At 40.4% G+C, this 19,325-nt stretch overlaps 2 protein-coding genes across 3 annotated transcripts in view; both read right to left on the minus strand.

Moving 5' to 3' along the window:
* LOC105677093 (uncharacterized) overlaps positions 1–12,650 on the minus strand; it is a 34,597-nt gene extending 21,947 nt beyond the window's left edge. Inside the window, exon 1 of one of the 2 annotated variants that reach the window (XM_012375469.2) lies at positions 12,062–12,650. The gene's annotated coding sequence lies outside the window, so the exon portion shown is untranslated. Of the gene's footprint in view, positions 1–7,223; positions 8,898–12,061 lie in introns of those variants that run through there. The other variant, XM_067357137.1, reaches the window with a different exon arrangement.
* Positions 12,651–12,788: 138 nt separating this feature from the next.
* Ubqn (ubiquilin) lies at positions 12,789–18,650 on the minus strand. Its single transcript, XM_012375408.2, has 7 exons — positions 18,049–18,650; positions 17,681–17,882; positions 17,077–17,365; positions 16,059–16,718; positions 15,849–15,975; positions 15,304–15,433; positions 12,789–14,667 (listed from the first exon to the last, which is right to left on the minus strand). Exons 1-7 carry the CDS (start codon positions 18,151–18,153, stop codon positions 14,591–14,593), a joined length of 1,590 nt encoding a protein of 529 aa, XP_012230831.1. The 5' UTR covers positions 18,154–18,650; the 3' UTR covers positions 12,789–14,590.
* Between the last annotated feature and the right edge of the window lie 675 nt (positions 18,651–19,325).

The raw sequence follows: 19,325 nt of genomic DNA on the forward strand, positions 1-19,325 counted from the left end.
GGGCGAATCGTCTGATTCTAACGGACTATAAACCGATTGCATCGTGACGGAGCGCTTTAAAGCGCGACCGTTTCCAGCAAATGCGATATAAAAGGATTCTTAAATCAAAATTACTGTGTTTTCACGTAGTTTAACATTTCTTATTTGTAGCATAAAAATTTGATAATGCTCATCTTGTAATTTCAATTTAATTTCTTCTTAATTCTGATTGAGCGTAAATGCGCAAGTACTTTTGAGACTGCTTTGTAACGTAGCTAAGTATATATAATTTTTTAAATTTTTATCTAGCTAAGGAAAATAATCTATCTCCATTTTTCATATCCGAAATTGCGTCAAGCTAGAACCAAAAACTATGCGCAATTCGTGATTCATGATTCGTAATAATTCCCGGAAATCTGTCGTTCGGCGATCCCGCTGCGATCGTGACTCGTCATTCGTTGAATAGCGTTTCGACAATCATTCGCGCGTTCGATTTCCTCTCTCTTTCGGGTCAGATGCTTAAAAAAAAGCTTCAAAACAGACAAGGAAACATTAATCTATGACGCATAGTGACGTTGTATACGAAATTTCAATGAACTGATTCATAGTAGTCCACGCTTTTCGAATTCGTCAAAAAGCATGAGTAAAAAAATTTAACAAATCACGAATGCAAATTTAACCAACTCTCAGCTCGCTCTATTCACATGAATTTCACACGAGTCGCGAACATGCGTATAGTCTGACGCTAACTTTATACAGCGGGCAGACGATGACCTTTAGCGGCGCGCACGGCTGCACGCGCTCGCGGAAAAGCCGCGATGCAAGCGGCATGCGACCGAGAAGCCCGCGTGCCGGCGTGTATATCTGATCGCGACGTGAAGAATCCGAAGACAAATTGTCGGACGTGCGAGATAAGCGAATCGCGGTGGAAAACTGGGCGATGTAGTGGCGGCTGTTTCGCGCGCGCGGGACAATCACGTTGATATTTCATTACGAGCTGCGCAAAGGTTTTACACTAGAGTTTATTTTAAAAAGAAGAATCCACATTTATATTACAAGCCATTTAAATGACAAATAGAAAATATTACTGTAAAAATAATTAAATAGATCGTCTCTTAAAAACTTTTTCCTTAAGAGTTTCTTTTTTTCTGAAATTTTTTATTTTTTTCATACATATTAAACAAAAAATATGTTCTGCATAAGCAAAAAAATATATTCCGAGCGTGGAAAGGCAGAACGGTTTATTAGTGGAAAGATAAGCGAATTCGCAAGGCAAAACTAGCATTTCGAGCGAGACGATCGTAGCGATACTTCATTACTGTGTGCTCGCATTATTATCACTTTCTACGACCGCGTACAGGCTCTCCCGGGGGCTCGTTGTTCATACATTTCCTCTCACTCGGCACGAGCGGGTCACGCGAGCTCGCCTCTTTGCTTATCTAACGGAATGCACATAGGGAGATCGCCCAGAATTCTCTATCTTAATTGCAATTAGAAATTCCCTCATAAACATTAGAGAAATTATTTTCCCTTAATTATAATGCGATTAAGAAATAGTTCTCGAATACAAATTGTTGAATACAAAAGAGTGTACATTGGGATAAAATAGTTTTGACAAATTTTAATAAATAACGTACGTTGAATTCGAGTTTACACATTATTAAAATTTTAATTTAATTATTGTCAGTATATTAATTCATTAGAAAGTTGATGAAAAGATAATGGCGGTTCTGCAAACTTTTCATCGACTATAATCGCGTGAAAAACTGTTATTACAATTGAGAAACAAATGCGCAGAGCATAGGTATAACAGCATGCCAAGTCATCGCCCTACATTTCGTAAAAATAGCTTCCGTCACGTACTAGTAGATGTCAAACAAGCGAAACTAAGAAAAGTGAAAGAGCGTATAAGCATGGAAGTAAAGAAAGAAAAAAGTAACTTCAGTATAAAATCGATCTGTATCATGCAAGTAAAGCAACGGTTAAATGGATGATACGTATTTTTATTGAACATGTCGTTATGTGCGAATCACAAAGCGACTACGGATCGATGAACTCGATTGTGACGGCGTCGCGATGTCTACATGTCGTGTGAAAAACGTGCCTTTGCAGAGCGATTTTTGCAGATTATGAAACATAAAATGTAATTTTATTAAACGCTTCTTATATTAAAAAAGAATAAATTAAATTATTCTCTTAAGAGTTCTTAAATCTGTCTTATTTTATAATATCTGTTTCAATTACTCGCTTCCAATTATTGGCGCAATCTATTTCCGTTTCTATTTCCTTTATTACTTCACTCTCGGAAGCATGAGCAATTTATTCGATCGTGCATCTCTTCGCGATACCGTTACTTTATAGTCTTCTTCGCGCTGCTCAACTTGTATTGCGTTTCGGTCAATCGCGCTGAAAGATCGACGTAGTTTTCCAATCGAAAAGTTTACAATTGAAATTCACTACATTATAGAAACTATCGGAAGTTATGTATTAGTTTTGTAATATCTTATTTTACAATATCTCCAGAGAATTCTAGCAATCTAGAAACTCGAGCTAGCATTTACATATTGTTGCTAAAGAATTTAATGAACGAGATCTAAAAATGCACTATTATAATATAAACTTGTACGTAAAATAACGTAGATTCTTCTTGTCTGTTTAATTAAAATTGTCTGTAGAATATTACAAAATTACTTAATTATAAAATTACTTTCTGAATATGTTGCTTTATTTTCAAATAATCATACTCAAACCTTTCGATTAGACTTCAATTTGTAAGCTGTAGAACATGCTATCTTACGACATAAAATATATGACAACCAGAGATTTTTGCTTCTTTCTGCAGCTAGAATACAGAACACGTGTAATCCTAGTCGTGAAAAAAGTATTTGCCCGTGTATACAAAATTCGTGGTATCCATCATCCGTGAACCAATTACACGTTAAATGCGATCCTACGTGTATCTCCGCGTCACGGTACCCTGCGTCCCTATCGAAGGCGATCGTCGCGGCGTAACACGATTCGATCCCGCAAATTCCTCCTCTCTCTGCCGCCGCGCGATACACTGGATCGCGTGCTACGATCCAGAACCGCAAGATCGTGTGCTGCAAGGCAGCTCTATCTCTCCCTCTCACTCTCCTTGTCTCTCTCTTCGCTCTCTCCTTCTCTCTCCTTCACTGTTGTCAATAGTCAGGCTTGACTCATAGAAACGGGTTCCGCTCGCATTCCGGACGTCCAGCCTGCCGCTCACGGCGGAAAGCGCATCGCCGTGTCGATATCTGCGCGTGTGTAGACTCGCGTGACGGGCGAACGATCCCGGTGGAAACTCACGCGCATGCAAAGAATGCTCGTAAAATCTCCGACGGACCTGATAAACATTGTAGAGGCGCAGGGCGACCGGCGGAATTGTGTTCTGTTAAGAATAACTTTGTGTTTCTGTCTTCACTGATATTCACCAAGTCTTATCTCTCTTTCAAGCTCATGGAAACCCGAGCCAAAACTTGTACGCTTCGTTTTTCTCTTTTGTTCTCTTAAACTCTCCGATTTCTTAGCTCTTTTTTTATACACAATAAGTCGAGCACCTAAGAATTCTTTTCACATATCCTTCTAACAGAACAATCTATGAAAAAAGCACAAACTCTAAAAAATAAATCGATGCTTAATTCAAATATTTTCGTCAGTGCATTATTCTTTCTTCTATCCAGATTTCGCTATATCTCGACAGTTTAATTAATTTTACTTAAATTTTTTCAGCGGTTCTGATTTACCTTTTATTTGCATTATGTGATATTTTCACAAAGGATTTAAAGATAATATAAAAATTGTGTCTATTATCACTTTAGCGTACAGAGTTCCGAACGCTGTCTTCGAAACACACGTTGAAGGCGATTAATTGACGCGTTTGCTTAGTAAATTGATTACTTGAGCCATTAACCAACAGACACGTCGATATAATCGACAAACGCGCTCATTGTTCGCGATCGTAAAGTGAAAATGACGACGTATGGACTCCAGCCGTGCGGATCGTTCCATACAGGATACGCTGAAGTTTCTCGTCGTCGCGCGCCGCGTTTGCGACCGCATGATTTGCATGAAAACAGAGAAGCACGATTTAAGGAAGTCGCTTATTAACGGCAACCATGATATTATCGTCACGATGCCATTGACATCATTATCGTCATTCCCATCATTTAGCTCGCATACGGAGCATCTCTAATCAGAATGGATGACGTTCGCTTGCGTACGCATTGATCAATGTGCACGGTTCATTATACCGTATTGATTACAGATACATTTTAATCGTCAACGTCAAGGCGAAATATGAATAATTTTATATATTAAAAACTTCACTAAAGTAAATTCTGCTTAATTTAAATGGATATTTAAGCACGGAAAAAAATTTAAGCAAAACAGATTAAAAAAATGTAATTATTGTTTTCGTATTATATATTCATTACATCGTTGTGTGTTTATTAAACTCAATAAAAAATGCTCCATCGATAGAGATCGAAACACATGCAGGTAAAGGTTGTCCTTAAAAGTTTCTCCCTTCCAAATTTTATCCCAACTATTACGGATTGTTTTTTCTACGAAATCACACATTTGCTAAAGCTACTTTTTCAAGCATTTCCCATTTCGCGAGATATTGTTTTAGCGCTTACGGCGCGGTCAGCGAAATTATTATGAGATTATGTGCACATGTGAGGCTTCCCCGGCTACAAGCGAAGTCCTATGCGCACCGCTCTTATCCAATTTCACAACTTCGTCGTCTCTTCCATTGCGGTCGCGACTCCGTTTTTCTTCCTTTTTTATTTCCCGCCGGGCGTCCGCGCGCGGCCGACGACCGGCTCTCCCGGTCATATCGCATCCGGCGATCGATATTTATGAGATAAATAGATCCTTCTCAGGGATGAATATATACGCGCGCACTCCTATCCCACTTATTGTACATATTGAAGCTATTGTGCCGCTTTAGTGCGCCGCATTGCGATTTGTTCACTTTGTAGGCTTCTATCATCCTCTATCTCGACGTAATCCGAATCTATCTCGAATGACTTCTGTTATCTGCTCGAGTTAAGTCGTCACGAGATAAATTTATTTTTTAGATAAATATCCTAGCTGTAAAAGTTGTAGCACATATTCAAGTCACCGTGACTTCAATATACCGTAATTTATTCAATCACTGGAAACGCGCGCGCGCGCGATTATTATCTGCCTATCTTTATCTTTCAATAATTAATTTATTGTACGATTTTTATTTAGATGACAAATTACGATCTATGCATAGAAAATCGCTTTTCTCGTTATTCACTATTTAATTAATCAGTCAATTAATAAGTCTTTTTATAAGTGAATATTTTGTTCCTTATTTCAAATTCCTGTTTATGAATCTAAAAATATCGAACCTGTTTTTACGCCACCCCGTATACGCCGCGAATGCAAGACTTTGCGTCGCGTTAATGATCTTCTAGCGTATAACAGTGCGATTCCCGGAAGATGCATCGCTATAACGTTATAACGCGATGGCAATCCGCGGGGCGACGCCATGTCTAATATTTCTGATTGGAGTGCCGATGGAATCCGGCCTTTACAGACAGGTTCCTTTCAGAACACCTAATGACCATGTATCTTGATACGGGCCGAGTGCTTAACTTACCGGCGCGCGAGGGGGCACCATAAATACGCTCGTAATGTCCCATCGTTCCCGAAATTTATTTACGCTGTCCTTTTAAGGGCAGGAGGCCTCACTCGTAAAACTAAATACAAAATGAACGAGAGGTTCTCAAAGACCGCAAGAGCATCACTCGGATTACTTTTTTTCTTTCACAAATTAACGTCGGAGAAACTAAAGATACGCAGGACAATTGCGCAAGTATTTCGACACTCCGACGAATTTTGTTACACGCGCCGAGCGTCGCGAAGACGGACGGCGTTCTCGGATCGCTGTGGAACATCACGCGTGAACCGAGACGCTGGCAGCGTGGCGTAGCAATTCACGCGGCCGTTTCCGTTTCCACGTAACGGGCGATCGGCGTAAATGGGCACCGGGGGGATCATCTACTGCAGCTAGATCCGCGGCAAGGTCAATGATTTTCCGACCGCGGACCGATGAACTTGCGCCTCGCGCCGGTGTATGTACGCACGTATGTACCCGGTCGCGGAGTCGAGGTCCGACGTGGCGGGGCGAGAGGGCAAGAAAGAGAGGAAGAGAGAGAGAGAGGAGAGGGAGGGAGAGAGAGAGAGAGGGGGGGAGAGAGAAGGAGAGAAAAAAGGGACAGAGGAAGAGAGAGAAAGAAGAGGCAAGGTCGTTGCCTAGAAAACAGTTGCAAGGTACAGTTGGCTCGCATGCCTGCAACTTTGGAGGGAGAGAGAAAGAGGTGGGGCGGAAGGGAGGAAAAAGAGGTAGAGGGATGTAAGGGGGAGAGAAAGGGCGGCGTAGAAGGGACCGGTGTGGCGAACGCGAGAGGATGAAGAGGAGAAAGAGCGGAACCGCGCGGGAGGAGGAAAGAGAAAGATCGGAGCGAAGGGTGCACGGGGAGAAGGCCGGCGGAGACGAGAGGGGAGGGCCTCGTGGACCACGAAGAGCGGGAAGAGTGTTCGAGTAACGAGCGCGCGACCGGGGCCCTATAAAGGGGCCCGAGAGAGGAGAGCCGCGAAGGGGCGGGGGAGGAGGGTTATGCTATCGGCGTGATATCTCTCCTTTTTTCTTCCGTTGCGCCGCGCTGCGCTACGGTTAGGGGAACGACGCGGAGAGCGCGCGCGCGCGCGCGCGCGGTGATGTAAGAGAGATGTGCCTACACACACGCGCGTATGAAAGAAGGGGGAAGCGCCCTTCTTCCCTCCCTCCTTTTCCACCTTCCTTCCTCTTCTTCTCTCTGCGCCGCGAGAGAATCCGATCTCTCTTCCCTCTCGTTGCGTCTGCCCCCCTTCTCCCCCCCCCCCCCTCGCCTCATCCTGTGTCCCTTCACCTCTTACCGTATACTCTCGTACCCTTGCGCCCTGCGTGTACCCCGCGCCCCTCGCTCTCGCTCTCTCATCCCGATCCGACCGAACGGGGCCCACCTCACACACACACACACACACACACGCGCGCGCGCGCGCGCGGCCCGTCCGACCCGGACCCACCGAATTTAACGTGGCAGGTGCCTGCTGAATGGACGCAGCTAGGGCCCGAATCGGTTCCCTGCTCCCCCGCCACCCCGATATCGCGCCGTCTCTCTGCCCCGGCTTGACTTTCTCTGTCTTACCTGTCTACTATCCGGCTTCTCTCTATCTTTCTCGGCTCTCTTTCTCTCTCTTCCTCTCTTCCTATCTCTTTCTCTGCGATGATGGCTGCGCGATCGCTCTCGCTTGCTTTATGGCACACGAGAGACGCTCGACGGGCGCGCTCAATCATTTACGGAGAGTCACTTCGCGATGACGAGATCCCCTCGGGCCTTCTCTCGTTTTTACTCTTTTTTTCTCTTGTTTTTTCTCTTCCTCTACGCCGGTGCCCGATGGTTTTGCTCTATCCGCCACCGCCGCTTCGCGGAATCTCGCACAACAGAGAGCAAAAGCCCGGGTCCGTTGCTACCTGCTCTCGAGAAAACAGGTGAACAGGCGGTCAGGGCACAGAAATCGATAGACTATGCGGCGGATCGCGGATGATTTCTCAAAACGGGACAGAAATCGCTGAGGAATTTGAGCGCACAAGGTAGCTAACATTGTAACGAGAAACCGGTGGGCACTGCTTCAGCTATTCTTTTTTTTTTTTTTTTGGAGGGATTAATATTTTCTACGCATATACATACGAAAAACGCTGCTACATCTACATTGTTGGTTATCCGACCGATCTGAGAAGATTAATGAATATTGCATAAGCGCATTTGGGACTATCATTAATCACTATAATGATTCCTTGATTAAGATGAAATCGATAATTTTTCAACGAAAATGTCGAGGCTCTAAAAAAAAAATTCTTGATAAAATCGAGATAGAAGGACATTTCGCAAACTTTGGTGCAAAAAAATAAGAAAGAAAGATATTTCTTTTTGTTTCATACATGAAAATATTAAGCTAAAATCGTAGAAAATTAAATATCTTACGAAATTTTAATGATAATCTTATCGTCAAGTTTTAACTTTTATCTCAATGTAATTATTTTTTGTTTTTTTTCTCTAAACATAATTACAATCTATTAATAATTAGGATAATAGACAGATCAGTTAACTATATTCTTAGCCAAATACACACGAAGCGACATTGATAAACTCGGCTTCTATCTCCAGCTTGTAGAGAAGGCCGCGGATCCGTTCTCGAACAACGCGGTCGCTGCGAGAGACGAGAAAGTACAGCGAGGAGGAGAGCGCCGGCCAGGACCAGGGCAAAGGTAAAAGAGAACGGGAAGAAGAATTGTGGGAAAGGAGAGAAAATTGCAAAACGACATACCGTGCGACCGCACACGCCGAGAGGATAATTCCACGGTGCGGCTTAAAGCCGCCCGCGCAATTTGGCCTCGCGCCAGCGTTTAAAGCGCGCTACGGCGAGCAAATATCCCTGCGGGTATCGTGAAAAAAAAAAAGAAGCGAAAAACACGTAGTTTACGCCAATAAACGAACGTAGATGAGATACAAAGTAAATCGTAATTAAAAAATTACGTTTATTCATCGTACATTTTTATCTCGTACCGATTTCCAGTGTTAATTAATTTTATTCGTAAATTTATTTGTACACAAGTTGTATCGCACATTCTATGTTTGCTTTGTAATCGGAAATCCACATTTATCCGTACGCGCGTTTTTTATTTTCAGTCACACTCCTCACAAAGACTCCTTTAGACCTCGCGCAAACCGCTGGATTGTAATTGTCGGCATTACACGCGATTCCCGCTCCTTTCACGTGTGCACGCGATCCTGCTTGCAAAGTGTGTTAATACGTGATTTACACGAGAAGATAGAATTATCGCCGCGATGTACCGCCAGTCAAGAAAGAGATGACGGAACGAGTCGTTGCGGTCAACGCATGAATACGATGCCACACGCTGCCACTTTGCGGGGTGAATCTCGAGGGTGTGATGTACCGCAGAAAGGAGGAGGAGAGACGGGAAGAGAGCGAGTATTAAAGCCGAAACGCGCGCGTCTCAGATTTCCGAGCTTAAAAAAAAGCCGAGTGCCCGCAAATCGGATCGCGATAGAGCAGGACACGAGTGTCTCCTCGCAGGATGCCGTCGCGATGTGACTGACAGCTTAAGATAAAATATCGTGTTACAACACACACGCTTATGAAGAATCGTCGCGATGCACGCGAGAAGCTTAATTTCCCGTCCAAGTGTTATTATAAAGTCAGAAAGATATAAATTTCAAGATATTATCTTTGATTAAATAAATCCAAAACGGAAAAGCAAGTAAGCTATCGAGCCAACGCGAGATATCTATGTTAGTTATAACTTTATCTAGAAATATTAACAAATGTTTCAGTCGTTCTAAGATTACCTTCACTGTATCTACGAAATCGAAATAAATCGATATAAAGATATCGCGCATACTTCAATTTATTTTGATTTTGTAGCTACACTGAAGACTCGATTTTATAACTGATTCGAAACGTTTGTAAATATTTCTTAATACAGTTATAACTAGCATTTTGCGGTAACCCATCTGCTCTTTTGCTTTAGATTTATTTCATCATTCGAGCTTTATTTTGATTAATTATTGCAAAGAACGAACCGTCTTCAAAATAAGATATTTTGCAAGTAAACTTTATTCGCGTAGTAATAAAGTTTCTTTTAAATTTGTCATAATATTCAAATCAATGCTAACTTGTTCTAATATTTAAACTCTGATTTTAGGAAAATATTTTTCTTTGTATACGAATTGAAAAAAATCTATTTTTAACAAATTAAGAAGCAATTAAAAAAAAAGTATGCACCAAAGAAAGAGAGAAATACCATGTTCCAAAAGAGGCAGGCACTTATATGAAAGAAGAAGGGGAGGAAGAAGAAGAATAAGAAGCTTCAAATTTCTTCGGGAACGCATTCCTGCTGCTGGCACAATGCACCTGCTGCGAATCCGACTGTGTTCGGTTATCGCGATTAAAATGAGCGCGCGCTATTGTCGGCGAGTCGAAACGGTAAAGTAACCGAACGCGTACAGAGCACGTAATTCGCTTTATGTGGTTTTCACAATTTCCCGATCGTGACATTCCGCTCTCACCGCGAGAGCAGACTGTTCTCCGTAACCGTAAACCCGTCGGTGCGCTTTGGGCCTCTCTTAATAATGCGACCTTGGGCCAGGACTAAGGAGTGCCTCCGCCGACACGACGCAACCTTCGCATTATACCTTCGTCATCAGGGCTCGATCCACGACTGACAACGTCGTTCCCGGTCACGTTCGGTGTAGAAACGAAATGTACGAAGAATTCGCCGAGGAATTCCCGGAATGTCACGTGTAGGACAGAATTATTTGCGCCTTGAATCGATTTCACGATCACGCTTACGCTCGCGTAATATAACGCTTTCAGAATACGACTTTTTTTTCTGGAATACAAACGAGTTGTTTGTCTCCGCTTATCTAATGATGATTATAACGGCGAAGGGCAGCACAGCACATGTGTGTGTGTGTGTGTTTGATTGCGAAAAATAGGTCGCGCAAGCAATGTTTGATATGGATGTTAAAACGACACGACTCTTATGGCGATGACGTAAAAGCGCAGACTAATCTTGTTCGTGACCCTGTTTGTACATCTTTTTATTGTGAATTGTAAAGCCAAGAGTGCTATCTCGCGACTTTGTCAACTGGAAGTTCATAGATCGCAATATCGCAGCTTCTTGCTGTAGCATGAATGAAAGAGACTTGATTAACTACAATCAAATCTCGAGTCGACATTTTTCTTTTTTAGTTCCAACCATAATGCGTATAATTATTCAAAGTGATGATAACTTCGGGATAGAGCCTGTGTAATTTAGTTTAATTTATTCTATCGTTTTTTCATCGTTTTATTTAGTTACTGTGGCTGTAAAATAAGTTGCTAAAATTCTATTTGCAAGCGAAATTGCAAGATAAATACTGATAATCGGATTTTCTCGAGCATTAAAATGGTTTTCTCTGGAAATGAAACATCTACAATTTTTATCGTTTAAAGACCATTGTTTTAAACACGACATCAATCATAAATGCAAAGTACAATTGCACTAAAATGCAATTTTATTTGTATATATTCGGATAAAATAAAATTTTATAATAATTAATCAACATTCAAAATATAACAGATTTTTTAGTTTTTTTAAATTTTTAATACAAATACTATTTCTCAATAAACAAAACTTGCGATTAATCGAGAACTTAATAAAATTTTTCATCATAATTGTGAAGTAATTATCATCTTTAATATTTTGCAAAAACTAGTTTCTTTATTTAGAAAAATTTAAAGTAATCCATTTTGGATTTGAAAATATTTTTCATAAAGTGAACATTCGAATCGAACAAGTTATTTCAATGCGAATGCTATGGCAATCACCATATCACTGTATTGTTTGCATGAATTCGTCAATAAAATGTCTCTGATAAAAATCAATAGACACGAAAACCGGAATTGTCTGTTTAAAACACGCGCGCGCGTAACACGCAAAGACGCTGTCACATATTCGCGCGCTAACGGAACATTTTTAACACCTCTCCTTCTCTTGCTGTCGCGCAGATGAGCGTCAATGTTACCTAATAAATGCAGAAGATGTAATAAACTTCAAACGGGCAAGTCTAATTTTCGTATCTATATGGCATAGAAATATGAATCCATCGAAATTATACCGGTTCGGCAAGGAGAGGTGCTCGAGACTCGCTGCGAGGCAAAGATCGAGTGAGCGAGAAAGAGAGAAAGAGAAGCAGTCTTATTAGAGAGAGAGAAAGATAGTAAAGTTTCGCGCATTTGAAACTACGCGTCTATGCGCGGCAATTCGGCGTGAGAAATCGAAAACGCGCGTTCTCGCGAGAAAGAGACAGTGACTTTGGGCAAGCAGATAGTGAGAAGGAAAAGGAAAAGCAGCGAAAGGGCCGGCTCTCGGAGTCCGTCCCTGGTCGGGTACGCGAAACCGGGCGGGCAGCTAACTCACCTCGTGCCACATTCCGCTAGGCTGTACTGCCGGTGTTTCCGACGATGATGACGATCGGCGGCAGCAGAATCACGTCCCACCGTCACGTGAAGCCTTCGCCGGAGGAAGAAAACTATCCGAATTAGCGGTGACGCTTCTCTTTTCCTTTTCTTTCCCGCAGCACCTGCACCGTGCGACTAGCCGCCGCCGCACTCGCGCTTTTCAAATTTTCAAACCCACACACACACACACTAACACATGTACACACGGCGCGCAGTACCTGAACTGAGCAACTAACCGCCAACAACCCGCATACGCCGATCGCATACACGCATAGACTCGACAACAATGGGTTTCTCACGGCGAAACGTCAACCGACACACTAGTTCTCGTTAGTTCGCGATAGCGAACAATTTCTAACCGTCTCAAATCCTGTGTCTCGCTGCACGGCCGCGCAAAGACTAAGCCGGTTCGTTTGGTATGAGCTAACCGTTGCTCCAATCATGTGATCTCTCCGCGCAAGCGCATATTAAATATTTTCGTACGCATGCGTGAATTGCCCGCGAAATTTTAAAGTATTTGTACAGCGTACTTGTGAAATAAAATCTCATTTAAAATCAGTATTCATACACAAAATCAAATCTCTCATGATATTACGCATAAAATTAATATTTATGAAAAATCAAGCTTCTCTATAAACACTGTCAATGTTTTGCAGGGATGTTGCTTATAGCATTTTGTCAATGAATATCAATCAACCAACTTTATTTTGTAATATAATCGCTTTTACAGCAGAATGTCTCCTTCAGTGAAGTATACTGAATACACATAAAAGATAATATAATACGCATACTGCGGATATTTATCGTAATCGTACATCAATCAAAAATATTAAAATTATAACTGTTTTCCTTCTATAAAGATAATTTACAACATACATCGTTTTATCCTTATATCTTAGAGCTAACCGACGATTAGGTGTTTTCTTTTTTTTTTTCTTTGAGGTCACACGTAAACGTAACCGTGATCATATTAGAACTTTGCCTTGTGCCTTCTTCTGTGAACAATTTTATATATCGAATGTTTCTCGAATATCACGCCACACATTCTTTACATATACATATATCCTGTTTACTTATAATACAGAAAAAAATTAAAAAATCTACACAAAACTTTTATCTTCAGCTTATTTACACATTCACAGTTACTCTTGTATTTGAAATCTAAATAATATATTAAAGTACTGACGGAAGAATTGTACTTAAAGACTATGATTTAATTCGTTCTGCAATACATTTTCCATATTTATGGATTCCAGCTTTATAGATACTGAGCTTAAGAAGCTTAGGTTTTTTTTATTAATAATATAGTATAGTTTATTTATATTAGTTTCAGCTTTCTGCCAACAAGCAGGTTTCTTCTAAATCTCGTATTTGTTCTCTTGTTGGCCTAGTTTTATTGTAGCATAAAAAGCTTTTAAGACACAACTATCAAAATATTGGAGAAGATATCAAAATAGTTGTATTAGTTTTTATGCTACAATAAAATTAAGTCAACCAAAGAAAAAATGAGATTTAAAGAAAACCATAACCACTCACTTAATTTATATCTACAAAGCTTACATAGAATGTATTATAAGACGAAGCAGTCTCTAAGGACAACACTTCAGTATTAGTAATGTCAGTACGTCGATATATTATCTTTTTTATTTCAAATAAAAGGATAAATATGAAATATGAATGTTGAAATTAATTGAGTTTTATGTAGATTTCTTAATTATATATCAAGACATAACTATGAAAATAGTTATGTTTTGTAATATAAATCTAGAAATTTATAACGTGATAATTGAGAAACATAGAACGTATATTGTTTATAAAGAAATGCGCGCGGCAACAACCGAACGCGATTACGCCTAAGTGAGATCTACAAATATCAATATATTCGAAAGCAAAAGGACGATTGACTGTATTGCAAATATACTCTCGATCGATCGACAAAGCCGAGAAAGCGAGTTCGTTAAATAGCGGCAATCTATATTTTCCATGCAGGTTCCGTTCATGCTTCTAAGAAATGTCATAAAGATACACGTTGCGAATGAACTCTTGTGAATATGATCATATTATAATCTACTCGTAGTCTGCTCGACACTTCCGTAAAGAAATGTACATGGAAAAATGACATCAACGGAGCTACTTAGAGTTTAGAGCACATCGAAGATAATACACAGACGAAGAATCAAAAACAGAGATACGGAAAAGTGAGCAACTGATTGAGTGAAACGAGTAGTAATGATCATACCGTCGCTTCTCTACCTATAGCCTAAAACACAGACGAATCTGAATCCAAATAAGAAAAACGAGAGCAAATTGAACGTGTGAGTAGCGTGTATTCCGTCAAGATAAGGGAAATAGGAAAAGGGGAAGGACGAGGGGATATAAGTTTACAATTTTCGACAGCCAGTTACCTCAAATATCTCTCACGTGTGTGAGAGGTAAATAAGGATAAAATTAAAGGTAATATTGGAATAACAGTATTGCAGATTGGTGGTTAGCTCATAGACACTTGTCCATTAGAGAGTAGTCTCTCAACGGCGGCATTTATGTCTCCGAATGTGGCAATTAACGCTGAAAATTAAAAAAAATACACACATATATATATATATATTCGTTATTAAATATAAAATCTCATTTAACATTACTATACATCAAGCCGAATCGAGACGATAAATGAATAATAAAAGCTTAAATATTCATGCAAAATATTCACATTTTAAATGAGCACACCGCCATCATTATATTGGTTTTAGTATTATATATATATTGAATTAATACAATGTACACTAGAGTGTACATTTCAGCTTTTGTATACAGATTGTAATATAATATTAATATTAAATTAATATACAATTTTTTTAACATACATTTGAGTACATATTCGAATTTTTTATCAGAGCATTGTTTCAACTCTGCTGATAACTATAGATCGCAGATGTTTTACTTTTTCCACGACGCAAAATGTTAATAAGGCAGATTGCCAAATTTAAAAAGAAGAATCCAGAAATAGAGTAAAACATTTGGTGGAAAAGCTTGGCAGTGTTTAAAAACTAAATCATTTTATTAAGCTGATTGAAAATCTCGTTTATTTCTATATGATTTGGATTAATAAACTGAACTTTAATCGTATCAGTTATCGCGATTGGAAACATTTACATATGTAAAATAGGAAAGAAAAAAAAAGTATACTGTGCAGCTAACACTAACCTTGTAAATTAGCATCTCTATTAAGGAAACCCATCGCCGTAAGTTGCTCTAGCTGTGCTCTGTAACGTTCTTCTGGAGGTACAGATTGGCCATCAATTTCTACACCTTGGTTTAATGCCATTGCAGAAACCTAGTATAATAAAATATGATTTGATACATAAACATGTTTGAAAGCGATACTATGTGAGAAATAATATAGCCTGAAGGTTATATAACTAAACGGATATGTAGACTATGCCGTTTTTATTACTTAGGAAAGTGAGTTATATACAGCATAACAGAAACTATCTTTTATCATTACTCAAGACTGTATTGGTTTTATATTATCGGATAACACGCTACCATAACTTTAAATTTATTAACTAAATTTTTATGAAATATCTTGATTTATTAATTCAATGAGTAGTTTTAAGAAAAATATTCTAAAATAATTATATTTTCGGGAAAAAGAAAAATTGGATTAAATATAGCTAGAAATTAAATGTCAAATAATATTATATTCGACGATTATACTATTAAATTATAATTTAAACGACAGTACTTACCATACGTGCCATGAATTGAGAAAACGCGTCCTGCTGGTTGCTGTCCGATGGTTGGCTAGTCGGTACACTGGGATTCGTGCCGCCTGTGTTCGGTGTTGCGGGCGCGGGTGGAACTGTAAGCCCCATGCTGAAATACACCACGTGCTTTTAATCACGGACTAACAATATATCAACCCACGAAATTAGCGATATGAGAATGTAGAAATTTACTTTTCCACGAGTTCGGGTGCGACGGTGCGCAGTTGCTCCATACCCTGCTGAATCTGCATGATGGCGGCCAGAGCGTCCGGATTAGTGACGACGCTCTGTATCTGCGGATTCTGCATTTGCTGTATAAAGGCAGGCATCATAGCACGCATCTGTTCCTGCATCTGCGGATTACTACGAAGAAATGGATTCGCGGCGATCACACGATTGGCCATAGATGGATCGGCCGCCATCGCCTCCAGCATGGATCTCGTGTACGGGGCGTTCAGCATGTTTCGCATCAGCTGCGGATTTTCCATCATTTGTGCCGTGAGACTCTGCATACCTGGCGAATCCAGCAGACCTCTACCTTGACCCTGCTGCTGTCCCGTGTTGCTATCGTTCTGGCCCTGACCCCACGGATTCGGCAGCGGATCCCGATTCTCCTGACCCTGCTGCGGATTCTGCAAGTCCTGATTGGAGGAATTACTATTCTCCACCAGAGCGGCAAAGGGATTACGCTCGTTCGTCGCTGCTGCCAACATCGGTTCTTGAATGTCGCGATACATGCGACGCAGGGCACTGTAGCCGCCAGGTATGCTTTCTAAATTAGATAGTGCACGATCGTGCGAACGCATCAGTTCCTGCAGCATCGATGGATTACGCGCCAGCTCCATCGTTTGCCTGAAAATTAGTTTTCACTAGTAACATTGCGCAATATTGCATAGTATCACACATCTATTCAGAAAGTGTTAAAATCAATTAAATCAATAATTTATCTACAAATACGAATAAAAAACATTTTTTTTAATCTGTAGTGCTAGAATTAAATTTAAATTACATCAATCCTATTCGATAACATATTGGAAATGTTTTGATACAAAATCCCTTTGTTACAAAACAGAAAATTCTACAATCATAATATATGCAATGTGGGAACAATCGAGAACGTAAAACAAGGTTATAGATTCAGCTCTTCAACTAATGTATTCAAATTAAATCTTTAAATCGATTGTAATTCTAATAGTACATTATTATTTACCGTAAAAGTTCAGGGTTATTCAGCATATGACTGATTTCTGGATTACGTTGCATCAGCTCTTGCATTTGGGGATTGGCGGTGACAAGATTGCGCATATTTTCTGGATTATTCATCAGACTTTGTACCAGCGGATTGTCCAGCACTTGACGCATCGCTTCTGGATTTGATAATAATTCCTGCTGCATGCGTTGCTGCAAGTCTATAAAATTGGCAGAGCCTAAGCCAAGGGATTCTAATCCCATCAGTCCACCTAAACTGCCTAAACCAAATGGACTGGCGCTTATATCAGCTGTAATTAATAAAGATTTATCAATATAAGTATCCATAATATTATTGTAAAAAATATACTCTTATAAATTTAAAAGTTAAAGATAATTAAAAATTCTAAAATAATCCTTTCAGCCAAGGTTTATAATTATAATATATGTATTAATTAAATAACGTTTTGAGATAATATTAATCAGTTTAAATTGGATAGTTACGTATTTTTGAAGAATTTTTAATAGACGTGTAAAACTCTAAGAAACTTCAAAGAAAATTCATGATAGCTTAATTTTACAACAATGTGCAATATATAAAATTTAAGGAAAATTTGTTAAAATACCCCGTGGTCTTGTCGTGGTCTGGTTAGATTCTTGATTCTGCGTCGATGAAGCGCGCGGTGCCTTGATCACCAAGTGCACCGCCAGGCCGTCCTTGATATTGTGTGTACTGAGCGTCTCGTGGTCCTTCATGATCTTACCGGCAAAAATCAAGCACAACTGATCGGCTTGTGCATTGAACTTCTTCGCAACCGCCTCCTTAAACTGCCGGCGCGTGGAATAGGAAAAAAACAAAAACAAACATAGATTAGAGATGTCGAACTAACCCAATCCGTTTGACAGCTGATGCTTGGCGATGCGCCAAGAGGGCGGCGATACGCCGCAAACGGCGCCGGGAAAGATGACGCTCGTCGTCATCGTGACCACTTACTTCCTTTATCGTCGCATTTTCCTCGATCTCCACGCTCTGCTTCTCCTTCGGCGTTTTCACGTTGATGGTGATCTTCTTCGGACCACCCTCCTGGCCTTCTGCCATCTTGAATCGGTAGATGACTCGTTACTTTCGACGCTCGCGCGATCCTCTGCACGCTCGCTCTCTGTCGGTCTTGTCTCTCTCTCCCCCCCCTCTCACGCTCGATCACACGTCCGAGAAGTGCGCACCGTGGTAAATATACTCCAACGATACCCACGGCACCGACGGCAACGACACTCCCTCGCTCGCGCTCGCAATCCGAACGTCCGGTGCGCCCGACGCAGCAACTACGTTGGATTTTTTTCACCCACGACTCTGGGCCCGCGGAACTAGAGAAACTGTGCGGCCGGACGATGACAAACATGCACGATGTTCGCCGTACCACGCTTAGCCATTACGATAAACACGCGGTGGACTCACGCCGGAGATCGCAGATTCTACCTGCGTTTTGCGTACGAGACTAATTTCGCGCACTTATCGTCCGCTTGTAGTACCACGTAAACGCAACCGATCACCATTGATGACTAACGCGAGAGTCGCTAGGTTATGTCACGCTGCCACTACTGAAACGCAAAAGCACTGTCGCGTATGCGCACTCGATTCTGCCAGAATGATACGCGTCACGCGCGTCGGACGTGTTGCGATATGCGTACCAGACATGTGACGCACACCTACGCTAAATATATGTACAATATAAGATGCTCCGAAACGTCTTGAACAACATTAAATTCGTCAAAAAATTCGGCTTTTTTTTTTTAAATATGAGAATCGTATAAAAAAAAATTTCTTTAAAGAATCCAATATTTCAATCATGGATTTGTTTACTAAAATTGGAGATTCGTTTTTAGAAAATACTGCATACGAAACATACTCGTCGTTTGTTTATCTATTTTTTGCTTACCTTGCAGTTTTGGTAGCACGGTAATATGAAACGTTATTTTAAGTCGTATTATAAATAGACACACATAGTATATCAACTCTTTCCTCTGCACACACAAACACACAAACACACAGACGCACCATGTGCTTTCTCGTTTTCTCCGATAATTTACCAAGCCGTGAAAACGCGCCGAACGCGGAAGTAGCTACAGATAGCAACAACTTAATAGATCTTATGTAAGATTGTACGTAATATTTTTCTTCGTATCTACAAGATTAACATATTTCGAATAATTAGCGTTATTTAGAGTTTAGTTCTTTCTATCCTTTTTCCATTTTTTCGATGCATTTGAATG

The sequence above is a fragment of the Linepithema humile genome, chromosome 6, assembly GCF_040581485.1.
Source record: "Linepithema humile isolate Giens D197 chromosome 6, Lhum_UNIL_v1.0, whole genome shotgun sequence".
Lineage (NCBI taxonomy): Eukaryota > Metazoa > Arthropoda > Insecta > Hymenoptera > Formicidae > Linepithema > Linepithema humile.